Source organism: Mustela nigripes, chromosome 3 (assembly GCF_022355385.1).
Source record: "Mustela nigripes isolate SB6536 chromosome 3, MUSNIG.SB6536, whole genome shotgun sequence".
Taxonomy (NCBI): domain Eukaryota; kingdom Metazoa; phylum Chordata; class Mammalia; order Carnivora; family Mustelidae; genus Mustela; species Mustela nigripes.
Genome location: NC_081559.1, coordinates 19135827 through 19149737, shown reverse-complemented (window position 1 = coordinate 19149737; position 13911 = coordinate 19135827). Strand labels below are relative to the sequence as shown.

The window sequence follows — 13911 nt, the reverse complement described above, 5'->3', positions numbered from 1 at the left end:
TTATATTTCCTGAGGTAACCTGTACTACATCATTCCAAATATCCAAATGATGTCCCATCCCAATGACGTCCATCCCAAATGATGTGTTTGCTTCATAGCTTTAAGGGAGATTTTCTGATATCACAGAGAACATTTTCATCAGAACAAAGTTCTCAAGTAATGGAGGGCTCAAAGAGTTCCTGAGGATTATACAGTCAAGATGCCTCTACCTTTGACAGTACCAGACCCGAATTCCTAACTAGATAGTCTATTTTTTAAAACTACTAAGTGAAATTTCGTAGACTCCTTTAACAATGCAGTAAGTCACAGTTATGAAAGCTCTTATCAAGCCACATTTTGCTTGATATTTGTTCCTGCTGCATTTTCTCGGTTAATTTTGTTTTCAGCGCATGGAGAATAGAATGTGAAGTACAAATGGTCATCATCTTCTGTAAACCTTTGGAGGTGAAGGACTTGGCCCTCCTATTTTCAGGTTAAGTATCTGTATTTTTATCTTTGTCTCATCAGCTCTGAGGAACCCTTTTGAGTCTTCTGGAAGTTCTCCATTACTATTCACATTTGTTGAAGTCAGGACCAGAAGAGTTTAGTAAGGATCGAATCAATGTCTGTCTCTAACAGCACACCACATACCTGTATATTCTTTTAAATATTGCTACTACATCCTCTCCAAAGAAAAGAAAAGAAAGAAAGAAAGAAAAAAGAAAAACAGAAAACTTCGTTTGCCAGCTGACTATATACAACCTCAGTTCAAGGGATTCGCAAATTATCTGAGGGGAAAGATGGCTACTACTCAACTCCGTGAGTAAGTGACTAAAAAGACTTACCCTCGGTTGCATAGAAGGCAGCTCCTGATTTGCCCCCGCGGGCCTGCCAGGGCGACGAGTGGGAAAGAGAACGAATGAAATCATCTTCACTGCTGCCCAGAATCACTTCGCGCATCTTATGAAACTCTCCCGCATAGTACAGGCGGCAGTAAAACTTGGCATTTGCATCAGAAAATTCTATGAACAGAGTGTTTAAAAAAAGAAGGAGAAGGGGAGGGCCTTTTGTGAATCAGAAATCTCTCTTCCATCTTGCCCACTCCCCATGCCCGACAAATCTGACCATTTCATTTTCTCCAAGATACCATTTCTCATGTTAAGTTTACACCCCTATCTATCACAGGTCTGTTAAAATGATTCTCAGGGAAGACTGAAAACCATCTAATGTCCTTACAGAAAAATCAAACATAAGACCCATTTCTAATTTTATACTGCTTACTGTACTTTAATCATTATACTTTTACATCTTAAATTTTACTGTACTTATTATTCTAGATGATAAATTTTTGGCACCCACATACACACACAATTCTAGACACCTGGTCAAGGCTCTATGGCTCTAGATTACACAATAATTATTTAAACATTAGAAATTAAATTACACCTTATAAATTAAAATTTAAATTAATTTCTTTATATATTAAATAATGTTTATTTTATAAACTAAATCTAGATTAAGTAAAGCTTATTGTCAGCACACAGACAATATTCATTCCAAGGAACAGGATATTATCTAATATAATGCTAGAAGCCTTAAATAATAGTTTTCTCAATTATAGTCCCTGTCCCCAAACTAACAGTATTTTATCTCATACTTACGAAGCTCCACATGAGGATTTATAAGTTGTTTCCTTTGTGTATCTCCTCCATCTACCTCATCTAAAAAGTTTAATATCATTAGTAAAGTCAAGGTTTTCAATGGGTTATCAGTTCACTTTGTCTTTTTCCCCCTGACACAACAATAAAAACTAACAAGTCAATTCTTGTTATCCTGGTCAAGTCACTCCCGAGCAAGAATTATGTGTACAATCAAACTTTATAAACTATTACAAAAATATAAGTACCTTTTGAAAGAGCAATTTCCAGATTAAAAATAGAGAATTCTGGTTGAAGAATAATTTTTCTTATACCTGACTCCTCTGATAACAATATACTCTCATTAAACTCTGCCTCTGAAACTAATAAAATATTATATGCTAACTGGTTTTAAATAAAAAAATACAAATAAAAAAAATAATATACTAACACAGCTCTTTCGTCAAGTTCCCATTACTTCTTTATCAGTTTCTGTTTTCCCTGTGTGTGGAATAATGCTTCTCCAATAGCTTGAAATGGCTTCTTTGTCATATACTAAGTTATATACATATAATACATAAAATATACTAGTATCTACTTCAGAGCTATTTTTTATACTTGATTTGTGTGGCAAAGCTACTGCTAGATGCACTCTAATTATTACACATTTGGAATATATGTCAAGAGCTAGAAGAAGTGAACCTCCATGTTTCACATTTCTAAATTATTTTTTCAAAGCACCAATGTCTTCCAAGGATTACAGCCCAGCAGAAGTCTATAGAATACTAAACAGATATCTTAATTACGAATGAGAATTTATTACGTTAACTTTTAGACCACTAATTCAACATCTAACCCAGGGCTTACCAAACTCTTTCTGTAAAGGGCCAGATGGTAAGAATTTTATTCAGCCACAACTATTCAATTTATCGATACGACTCGCAAGCAGCCAATCAGTCAATGAATGGGCATGCTTCTGTTCCAATACACTTTATTTACAAAACAGGTCAGCAGTTTACTGGGCTGGTCTACCCCATATTCAAACACAATCAGGTAGATATATTTTTAAACATCAAAATGAAGGCAGACATCAATACCCTCAACCCAACAGAGACTGGGAAAGAAAGGAAATGTCTGAGTGGGTAGTGGAATGAAAACATTTGAGTACGTAACTACGAGTTCCAAGGTGAGATTGATGTTTTACATGTTTAATGTCACTCCGTCCTCAGTAAACCATGGAAGACACTGTTTTTGCCATTTCAAAGGTATGGAAACCAAGGATTTCTGATCCTTAGTAACACAGTAAGTGATAGCAATAATATCTAAAGCCAGTTGGACTCTACAAGTGCCATGCTTTTTCCACTCTGCCATACTGAGGCATGAGAGAAGAGCGAATGCCCTGGTTTCAGCTGTAAGAATTATCTATTCAAGGCTATAAAAACACAAGCAAGTAAAATAATCACATTTGGTCTCCTCTCACACACCTTGAGGCTCAATGCCTTGACTCTCCGTCCCCTCCTTGCCCGTCTGCCCAACCTGGTAGTAAGCACTATCTGCTCCACGTAAGGTCTCTCTCTTCTGGGACGAGAGATCAGGGCTTTTCCCTGCTGTCCCTCGGAAGAAGGACAGCATTCCAGAAGCCTTTTTGGCTAAAAATAAAAGGTAATATATTAAGTACAGGTCACTGCAGGTGGAAAATAAAGATTTTCAACTCATTCTTTTGTTAGTAGTAACCATTATATAAGGGTAATAAATATGAGTCACACTGATACTTTCATTTGCACAGACTATCATTCCACAAGTTTTATGGGGTCTGGGGATGGGTTATTAGCCACGCACTTTTATTATCAGAAATATAAAAGAAAAAGCAATGTTCAGATAACTGTGTATCAAAATGTGAGAAATTCTACAGAATATCTTTCCAAAATATCTTCACATGGCAGTCATCATCTTTTTTCTTTTAAAGATGTATTTATTTTATTTAAGAGAGAGAGCACATGCGTGCACCAATGCAGGGAGGGACAGAGGGAAAGAATCTCAAGCAGACTCCCCACCAAGCACACAGCCCAAAGTGGGGCTCAATCCCACAACCTGTGAGATCATGACCTGAGCTGAAACCAAGTGTTGGAAGCTTAACGAACAGATCCACCCAGGCACCCCAGCAGTCATAATATCTTAAGCAACAAAATTCAAGACTAAATTCTTACATTATTACAACAGTTAATTAAACTAATACAGAGCAATACTACAATCTACAAGAACTCAGAGTTAAAAATAACATCTCTATATCATTTATGTTCCTATATTTTAACACAGCAAACTCTAAGATGTTTTCAGCATTTTTCAGAAATTAGTATAAGATGACCAAAAATATTACTAAAGCTTACTCTATAACTCTTATTCTTAGTTTTGAGTTTAGTATACTTTTATCATCTATGTATGATCTATGAGCTTAGCATATATGATTCTAATCTTGTACATTTACCATGTGCTTAGCTAGGGTGGCAGACACCATTATGGCCTCCTTAAGACTCAAGCCCATCTTGTTCCTTGATGAAGGAACTGCAATTTTGTTTGGGGCAGCAGTGTGGAAAGCCCCAGAAAATGAATCACGATTTATAAAAGCAACAAGGGCAGTGCTAGTCACTACAGTACCAGTCTCCCTTGCAGAGAGGGATGACCATGAGCCTCCGTTCCAGCCAACGAGGGGAAAGGGGAAGCCTTCTCTATTCCTATTAAAGGAAACAGCTGCAGCTTGTAGCTACCTCCCTTGTTTCAATTCCAAGTGGAGACATGAACTGGAACATTCTGATCATGAGGAAAACTTAAGAGAATCATAAAGAAATCACTCCTCTCTTGTCATGACAATGCTGGCTAGCTGAACCAATGCCAGCAACTTCCTGCCTCTGGACATTGCTATTTTACAAAAATACACTGTTTGTCTGAGCCTCAGCAGTCACTTGAGTTTTCTGTTATTTGTAGGGAGCACATTCCTGACAAAGTCAGAGAGCTGTGTTCAAATCCCAACTTCCTGCTACCTCTATAATCTTGAGCAGGTTACAGAAGTCTTAACTTGCTTTCTAAAAAATGGGGATATGTCAAATAACTCCTAGGAGGTTATTGTGGGGATTAAAGGACAGGACCCGTGAAAAATTCTTTTCACAATGCCAACAATACTGTGAAAACTTTTTTAGAAGTCTCTCTTAGGGCACCTGGGCGGCTCAGTCAGTTAGGCCTCTGCCTTCAGCTCAGGTCATGATCCCAGAGGCCTGGGATCGAGTCCCACATCAGGCTCCCTGCTCATCAAGGAGCCTGCTTCTTCCTCTTATTCTACCCCTTCCCCTGCTTGTGCTCTCTCCCCCAAATAAATAAATTCTTTTTCTTAAAAAGTCTCACTTGAAAGTGAAAGCTCTAAAAAGGCAGATTCTGCTTCTTTTTGTATAGACCTATGAATTTCTAGAAGTTTCAAATCTAATAATAAGGTAAAGATCAAGGAAAAGCAAAATATTTACAAAATAGGACATACAAAAATTTTTTAATGCTTCTTACATCATAAAGACCAGAAGTAATAAATTCTTGCCAGCTGGCATTTCTTATTTAATGTTTTCTTCTTCAAACCATAATTACAAATAACACTAATAATAAGTGTTCCTCCATGTATAATCTTACTTGGCTGTGGTTCTGCTTCTGCTGTACGGTTTGTCTGTCCTCCACTGACCTCGGGTAATCTAATAGGGCTGCTACTCTTTGGTCTGCTATCTAAAGTACTGAACAAAAAAAAAAAAAAAAAAAAGAAAAGAAAAGTTAGCTTCATACAATTTGGACAGAAAATGATTCCTACATTAATCTACTCTCCACCTAATCCTAAACACAGAATCCGAAATCTGATTCATAATTTATGTAAACACAGGTTATTAACAAAGAAGAAAAAGTCTTGAAATGTCTACTGGACTTAAGAAAAACAAAGCAAAATACTGTAAATATAAAAGTGTATGGAAAATATACGAAAGCAGAGGCTTTTATAATATCTCCCCAAGTTCATTAGAGCTATCTTAGCACCTGTAAGTCGAACAATTACAGAAAATACCAATTTCATATTTCTCAGGCTAGTTACCATGATAATAAATAAATCCAGATCAAATTTTGTCACATTAGTGAAGGTGTAAAACTTACTTCAGTAAGAACCAAAATAATGAGCCTATGACAATTTCTGTCTAAATGTCTAAAATATTGAATATATCAAAAGAACTAGTGGGGGGTTTGGTTTTGTTTTTAAACTATTTGGGATCTTTAAGTATTGTGGAAAATTCACAAATACATTAAATTACAAACAAAGTAAAGCAGTAGGTTACTAATTTCACAAGTAACTATTTTTTAAATGAAAACAAGAAGAATTTAAAATGCTGAAAGTTTTAAGTCTGCAATATATACTACACTTCTATGTCATGTATCAGAAAACTGTATCCAAAGGCCCTGTTTAAGGCCTTTTGCTATACTGGAATTTTGTTCTGTCAATTGTTTGCTAAAGTTTGAGTGCCACCATCAGTATCATAGCAACCTTCACACTGATAATATGCTATAAAATAAAATTGAAGTATCAAAGCACAAGTGTTTAAAAAACAATATAGCCAAATGAAGTGAATTCTACTCAATTACGGATCACCTGTTTGTTGGAAGCCCTTCTTCGGCACTGCTCCGCTGAGTCGCTTTGGATAATTCCTCTAAGGCATTTCGGTATTCTTTACAACTTAGGGTAGAAATAGGTTGAAAATGTTAACTTAAACATTAAGTTTCTCTTCAAAATATATCAGATACTTTAGATAAGTTCCACATTACAGAAATACAATCATTTTATGTGTCCATGATTAAACATATTTGAGTCAACTAACAAAAGTTATCAAGTAGAAGCCTCAAGAAGATCATCTTCACAGATAATAATGCAAAATACAAACCAACACATCAACCAGCATCAATATCCTAAACAATGATTGTGAAAGCCTACGTATTAACATTTAGATCAAACATCTTCAGGGATAGAACAGGTAATTTAAAGTATAAAACTTCAGATGTTAGTATAATAGAACAGCAAGAAAAGGAACTTGAGAGTGCTATTCTATTAAAAGGTACTGAACTTTAGGAAAAAAATCCAACTCTTGGACTAGAAGTCTGAGAGCCCTGATTTAGATAAATCAGATGTCAGCGAACAAGAGAAGCATATATTATTTTTCAAGACATTAGAAGAAAGTGATTTCTACTGGAATACTCAGTTCTTCACAGTACAAAAGAAATTTTGTATTTGGTTGGCTTTCCTACCTTTCCTATCTATTCATGTAGTAAGACTAAGCAATAAAGAAATAAATATTAACTTCCTAAAGGCCGAAAGGCAAAAACAAAAAAAAAGTCACATGGAATCTCCTAAAGAAAAGAAATTCCTCATAATCCGAACAGACTCTAAACTTCGTAAATGCTAAGGCATATAAATCTATCTTGTTTATTCCTATAAATCTAATGCCTACTATACCACATATTGTAGATATTCAAATATTTGCAGAATAAGCAGCCTCCTTGTAACCAATATATAAAAAGAGAAATTTACATTTCAATGCCTTCCAGCAGAAAAGGAATTTAATTAAACATCTTAGATTATACTTAAACTAAGTTCTACCGCTACCAAGATATTGTTGTGATTAAAAAGCACTGTCTTTTTAGACATAAGATATAAATATTTTTAGAGGCTTTTTTTAAAGACACATGATTAACTGTTGGCATGTGAGTGGGTTAAGACATAGGAATGGCATGACTCTAGTAAGGAGACCATACCTGCTATATGTGAGAAGCAGGAAGGAAATTAGGAGTACAAAAGATACTCAGATAATATGTTTTATTATATCAGTAAGTAAGCGTAATAAGGAAGGGATACAATGGATATACAGTATAATAGAATGTTTAGAGGATATAAGGATAAGTAAGTAACTTGCCTAGTCGATTTAGTTAGAAGCTTGCTTAAGAATCATCCTTGTTATTTGGGCCAAGAATACACTTTCAGACCCAAAGACAACAAGCTACCATGTCCAAAGAATACATATTCTTGCTTATATTTAATCATTCCACCCTAATCTATAAAATATCTAAAAATAAGGCCATTAACAAATATCATAAAATATAAAGATCTAATCATAGGTGAAAAAGTCCCATGAAAAATACCTGAGAGCAAAAGCAATGATGGAGCTGGGTTCCTTCTCACAAACCGCAATGGGCACCCGTTCATGTTCATACATTAAGTAGTGTTTATCTGGATCACTGTTGAAATTTTTTAAATAAACCAGTAAGAACAAAATTGGCAGGAAATGACATATACAAACCACTAATACATTACAAGGAAATTTCAAGACAATTTTAAGTTAACTAAATATGACGCAATTATAAGACTGTAATTAAGTAAACCAAAAGGTATGCAGAAACTGAACCAAACCAAACAGCCAAGGAAAATGTATCAACAAAAAGTTTTTAAAGGCCACTGAAAAATCATCAGATTTAGTCTTCAAGTCAGAGGGTTCTGGATTAGTTATTCCAAACAACACTTTCCATGCTGCCAAGACTTTGAGCCATGTTCATCTCCAAAAGTATTTATAATGAACAGCAGAAGTGTGAAAGATTTTGTTCTACTATAAGCCTGAAAGATGAGTTTTCTAGAAATTGTGGAAAATGTACCATTAGTCCAACAAGAAATAATGTAACACAAATGTTTTCCTATTATCCTATGGAAACTCAAAGGGGTGACCATTTTAACCCCAATCTTGATGCCCGGACTTCCACCCTCCAACCCCTAGAGAAGCATTCATTCATCTGTGTAATAGCTATGTACTGAGCACCCACTGTACCGGAGACACAGTATTAAGGAAAACTAATACTGAGCACCTAACTTGGACAAGATGTTAACAATTCAGAGGTGGGAAAAAATAGGCATGGTAGAGTTTATAGTATAGTAGGTGCAAAGAAACAAGTAACCCTACGAATAAAAACAATCACCTTCTGTGGTATGTTTCATGAGGGAAACATGAGTCACAAACAGATTTTGTGACAAAGAGACCTAATCTGGCTAGGGCAGGGGGCTAGGAGGAGGGTCTGAAGTTTTCCTGCGGAAAAATTCAAGGAGTTAATGACTAAAGAAGAAAATGAGGGTGTGGGCAAAGGCCATACAACAGGTGGGACAATAAGCCACTCAAGAAATTATGGTACTGGAGTGGGAAGCAGAGAAGACAGGGACCCTCACAGACTGTAGTATGAATCACTACACGTCCCCTCCCTGAGACAGGGAGTTCCCAAGAGCAGTGATTTTCCTTACTAATAATCTTGTTCTACATCCTCAGGCACCAGAGCTGGCACTCAGTAAATTTAAATATTGACTGAATAAATAAATGCAGAAGTCAGTGAAGAACAAAGGTCCTTATTAACAAATGTCCACCTTCTGGATACACTTGAGGAGCATTTGATGGCTACACAGATCAACCAGTGGGGAAAAAAACAAACTCTCACAGCCAGTCTATTTTCTTTTCAACTCAGAAAACCCCCTACAAACAAGATCTCATGAAAACTTGTATGGGTCACTGTAATACATCACCACTGACAGAAAAGTACCATGTCCCATTAAGTTATCAGGTCAATAATGTCATCTTCACATACAACCAGTAGTATGTTTCTATGATTACGGGATCAATAGATGTAGCAGTATATCTTTAATATATAGTTACATATGTATAAATATATATATATATATATATATATAAACAATTTTCAGAATCAGTAATCTTAAGCACTAAGCAACATTATAATGCTTTTTTCATCCACTCATCTACTATGTAATGAAGATTAATTACTACATAATAATTCTACAAATTACATTATACCAAAAGACATCTCTTTTACCTGATGAAGTGTAATTTATGACTGAAAAGTATATATACAATTAAATAAATTTATCTAAATATGGAAAGAATAAATCTATACAAAGAGGTTTTTTAAATTAATGAAAAGAAAACCACTCAACAACAGCCACTGACATTTAAAATACTTACAAAGGAAATGGAATAGGGTTATAGCTATTTCCTGGAAGCAAATTTGCAAAGATGGCTTTCATGGTTGATTTTTCCTTCACTTGGCTGTCTGTGGATCCCAGCAAATGTCCATCAAACACATCTAGGATAAAAAATATGCTACTTACATGTTAATATTCAGAAAGAGTAAAAAGAAAAGGAAGTATAAAGCATCAACATTATTTCTTGTCATTCATGGAACACAGACATATGCACACCATAATTACCAATTAAGGTACAAAATTACTCATCTAGGAATAAGGACTCTTTGGGGATGAAAGCAGCAGCAATAGTGAAGAAGCACACACAGCACTGATTCCAAGCAGCACTCTGTTCGTTCTACGTCTGACCCTCTAATCGACGGCTTCCCATTGCAGGGGCCGGGCGGCAGCCATGATGTAAGTACTGCCTGAGCATGCGCGCCCTTAGCCACAGCATTCCTTGTCATCACCTCACCTCAGTTATATGTGCTGTGGTCATTACATCATAGTTTGATTTCAATTTAAAAGTTATTTTTAAGGTTTACAGTACTTAAGTAGTTACTGCTTAAAGAGAAAGCAAGGAAAGAGAGAAGCGAGGCAAAAATTTGCTATTAGTGAAAGAAACAACTGTTGTTGGAGAAATGGCTGTAATTTCTCTTGTTTTCTTACAAGGAAATAACAAGAAAGTGTGCTTTATGGGACTCGAGAAAGTAATACCCCCAGAAAACAGGAATCAGGGTAACATTCTGTTACTGAGATATTTATATGTCAACTAGTGCAGCTGAAGAAGTGATATAGTAAAAGCTCTACCTAAAATAGCACTTTTTTTTTTTTTTAATTTTAGAGATAACGATAGAAAAAAAGAGAAGCACATGTGCCTGTGTGCAGAGGGAGGGGAGAGACAGAATCCACAAGCAAACTCCCCAGCTGAGCATGGAGCCCAATATGGGGCTCCATCCCAGGACCCTGAAATCATGATCTGAGCCGAAACCAAGAGTCAGCCACTTAACCAAATGCGCCTCCCACGTGCCCCGATAGCACTTTTAATAAGCATAATTTACAAACTCTGAGAAATAAGAAAGCATTGTATCAAAAGCATTGGTGGTGCTCCCCTTTTCTAGATCGAGTCAGTAAAAGTAACTTCAACTGCACCTTCAGAGCTGCTGGCTGTGTCGAGGTCAGCTGGCCCTGCCCCCAGCTGTTCAGGCATGACCTCTGGTGGAGTAGGCAACTGGAGATGCGTAGAACCGGTGGAGCTCTGACTGGACAGGGTTGTTAGGAAGCGATCCTCTAAAGAAAAACAAACTTAAGTGAATCATTTAAAAATGCTGACCCCATGTCTACCTAATAGGAATGTTTTTTAAATGTCAACTCATATTTCTACTTCCTAAACCAAAGAATTTTAGCTTCCTAAAAATTATCTAGGCCCTTTCAGCACGTATTTTAGAAACAGATACAAATATCCAGACAGGTTATATGAGTTGATCACACTCATGTCTTAGTGATAGCACTGTGACTGGCAAACCAAGTCTGATTCCAATCCAATATCCTTTTCCACTGGCCATAATAGTTACCTAAACACTAGTCCATTCAGTTTTACCAGGACACCATTGGGAAAAAAACCACATACTCACTCTCAGGGGGAAAGTTCATTCATTATAATAGAAATGCTAAGAATTATGAGTTAAATTCATATTCTACAAAGGCAGTCTAAGGAAATTTCCCTACAAATTTTCTAAGATGGCACCAAGTTATTCAATGAAATACTGTGAAAGACAACTTAGATCTAGGAAAGATTTTAGTAACATAAAAAACATAAATTAAACTTTCTAATGTTTTTGCAGTCAAACCTGCTGACTTTGGAAGAGGCAAAACAAAAATCCAATTTCCTTTTATTCTTTGCTCTTCCCCTAACAGCAGCCATCTCTATGTATCATGTATTTCTATATCCTAATTTATTTTCTTGCAATATACTTTATGATAATCTTAAACTGACAGTGCTAACAATACTCTACAGGAAGGAAAACAAAGTCTAGAACAACTACGCCAGAAAAAATTCTCAAAATTAGCCACTGAAATGACCTACAGACTAAGAAATTTCTTTAAATCCAATAGCAAGTGATCACCAGACACAAGCACCAACCTTTTTCTCCATTTTGAAGCCCTGGAGAAATATTTCTTGGAGCTGCATCCATTGCACTTATCTGTAGAGAAGTAAATACTTTACTCTTAAGGAAACATTAAAATCACATTTTTAAAACTTTCTTAAGAATTATTAAGACACTCAGCTTTTTTATGGGTTATAACTTTTGATTTTTACCTTATTAGAAATTAAAACTGGAAGTTTTAGAATATGCATTAATTCATTTTTTGCATTAATTCATTTAAAAATAATAAGCTCTTACAAGTCAACATAAATAACATTTTTAAATTAAAAAACAGCTATTTACCAAAAAAACGGGTCAAAGTGGCATTGTTTTACACTTTTGTAAATACTTTTAAGCTTTTGGAAATACTTTAAGTATTTTGCAAATACTAATCTATTGAGCTATATTATTATGATTGAAGAGTATAAAGAAAATCTTGCCCCACATAAATATGCAACTGAAAAAGGGAAATCATGTAGGGCCCTCAAAAGGGACTTTAAAAACCCCCGGGGGTCCTTGAACTACACTTGGAGAATGTGTTCTAAAGAGTAGCTCACTTCCTAGCATTAAAGCATCTAGAAACTACTTATGATTACCCATTAAACTTAGTAATCTTTTATTATCCACTGGTTAATGGGATAATATCCATTATTATCCCATATCCGGTAAGATATATTTCAAATTACTATAAACCCTGTATACAATTTGATTACAAAGTCATTTCTTAGATGGCTACTTAGAACATTCCTAGATTGGCTCACCATACCAGAGAGACCTCCCTGGCCCTAATCACCCTAGGGTATAGGGTGATTATACCTATATAATAGGTATAGTTATACCTATATATATGTAATAGGTATAACTATATACCACTCCCTTAGCAAGACTCTCCATTTCCCTTATTTTATTTTTTTCTTTATAGCTTTTTCCCATTTGCTTTCTGAGTTTATTGTTCACTGGTTTATTGTCAGTGTCCGCCTCATTAGACAAATGTTCCTCAAGGATAGTTAACTATGGCCTTTATTCAGAAATATATGCCTTAAACCTAGAATAGTGCCTGAAAGTACTCAAAAACTAGTTACTGAATTAAAGTACAGACAGTGCTACAGATTTTCACATCAACTTTCAAACCTTCAAAAAGATGATCATCTACTGAATGATTTTGTATTTTCCATTCTGTGTCTACCTATTATAATTAAAGGTCTTACACTGCCAGCTTTGCAGTTTCTTCAGTGAGCAAATGAAAAAGCCACTACAGCTAACACTAATGGTGTTCGCCATTGATAACCCTAATCACTTGGCAAATACTAGTGTATAAATCGTCTTCGGTAACTCTTACTCTTACTCTCACCTAAATTTTAAGGAAAAGTGATTCCTACACAGTTGTTTCTGAGACAAAAAAGAAGCATCAAGATCTAAGGCACTTGAATTTATCATTTTATGGAAATACTTCTCTACCGATACTATACATTTGTATAAAAAAAATAATCTCTCAAAGTCCCTCATCATATGAGTATAGTAAGCCTTTATGGGGTGCCTGGGTCACATGGTTGGTTAAGCATCCAACTCTTGGTTTCAGCTTGGGTTGTGTTCTCAGGATCATGAGATCAAGCCCCACAACGGGGTCCGTGCTCAGCGCAGAGTCTACACGAGACTGTCTCTCCCTCTCCCTCCACCCCTGGCCCCTGCATGTTCACGCACTCGCTCTCTCTCTCTCTCTCTCCCTAAAATAAAAAAATAAATGTGGTCCATACACACTATGGAGTATTATGCCTCCATCAGAAAGGATGAATACCCAACTTTTGTAGCAACATGGACGGGACCGGAAGAGATTATGCTGAGTGAAATCAGTCAAGCAGAGAGAGTCAATTATCATATGGTTTCACTTATTTGTGGAGCATATCAAATAGCATGGAGGACATGAGGTGTTAGAGAGGAGAAGGGGGTTGAGGGAAATTGGAAGGGGAGGTGAACCATGAGAGACTATGGACTCTGAAAAACAATCTGAGGGGTCTGAACTGGCGGGTGGATGGGAGGTTGGGGTACCAGGTGGTGGGTATTAGAGAGGGCATGG

At 36.0% G+C, this 13911-nt stretch overlaps 1 protein-coding gene across 6 annotated transcripts in view; it reads right to left on the bottom strand.

The window, feature by feature from the left end:
• Positions 1-13911, bottom strand: part of PIKFYVE (phosphoinositide kinase, FYVE-type zinc finger containing) — a 78911-nt gene that overhangs the window by 6486 nt on the left and 58514 nt on the right. For 5 of the 6 annotated variants that reach the window (XM_059393348.1, XM_059393347.1, XM_059393346.1 and 2 more), the window contains 9 exons: positions 11834-11894; positions 10843-10980; positions 9692-9812; positions 7821-7916; positions 6280-6363; positions 5286-5383; positions 3101-3265; positions 1641-1700; positions 825-1001 (listed from right to left, as the gene is read on the bottom strand). In XM_059393348.1, the coding sequence (XP_059249331.1) occupies positions 825-1001; positions 1641-1700; positions 3101-3265; positions 5286-5383; positions 6280-6363; positions 7821-7916; positions 9692-9812; positions 10843-10980; positions 11834-11894 (1000 nt within the window). Of the gene's footprint in view, positions 1-824; positions 1002-1640; positions 1701-3100; positions 3266-5285; positions 5384-6279; positions 6364-7820; positions 7917-9691; positions 9813-10842; positions 10981-11833; positions 11895-13911 lie in introns of those variants that run through there. The other variant, XM_059393351.1, reaches the window with a different exon arrangement.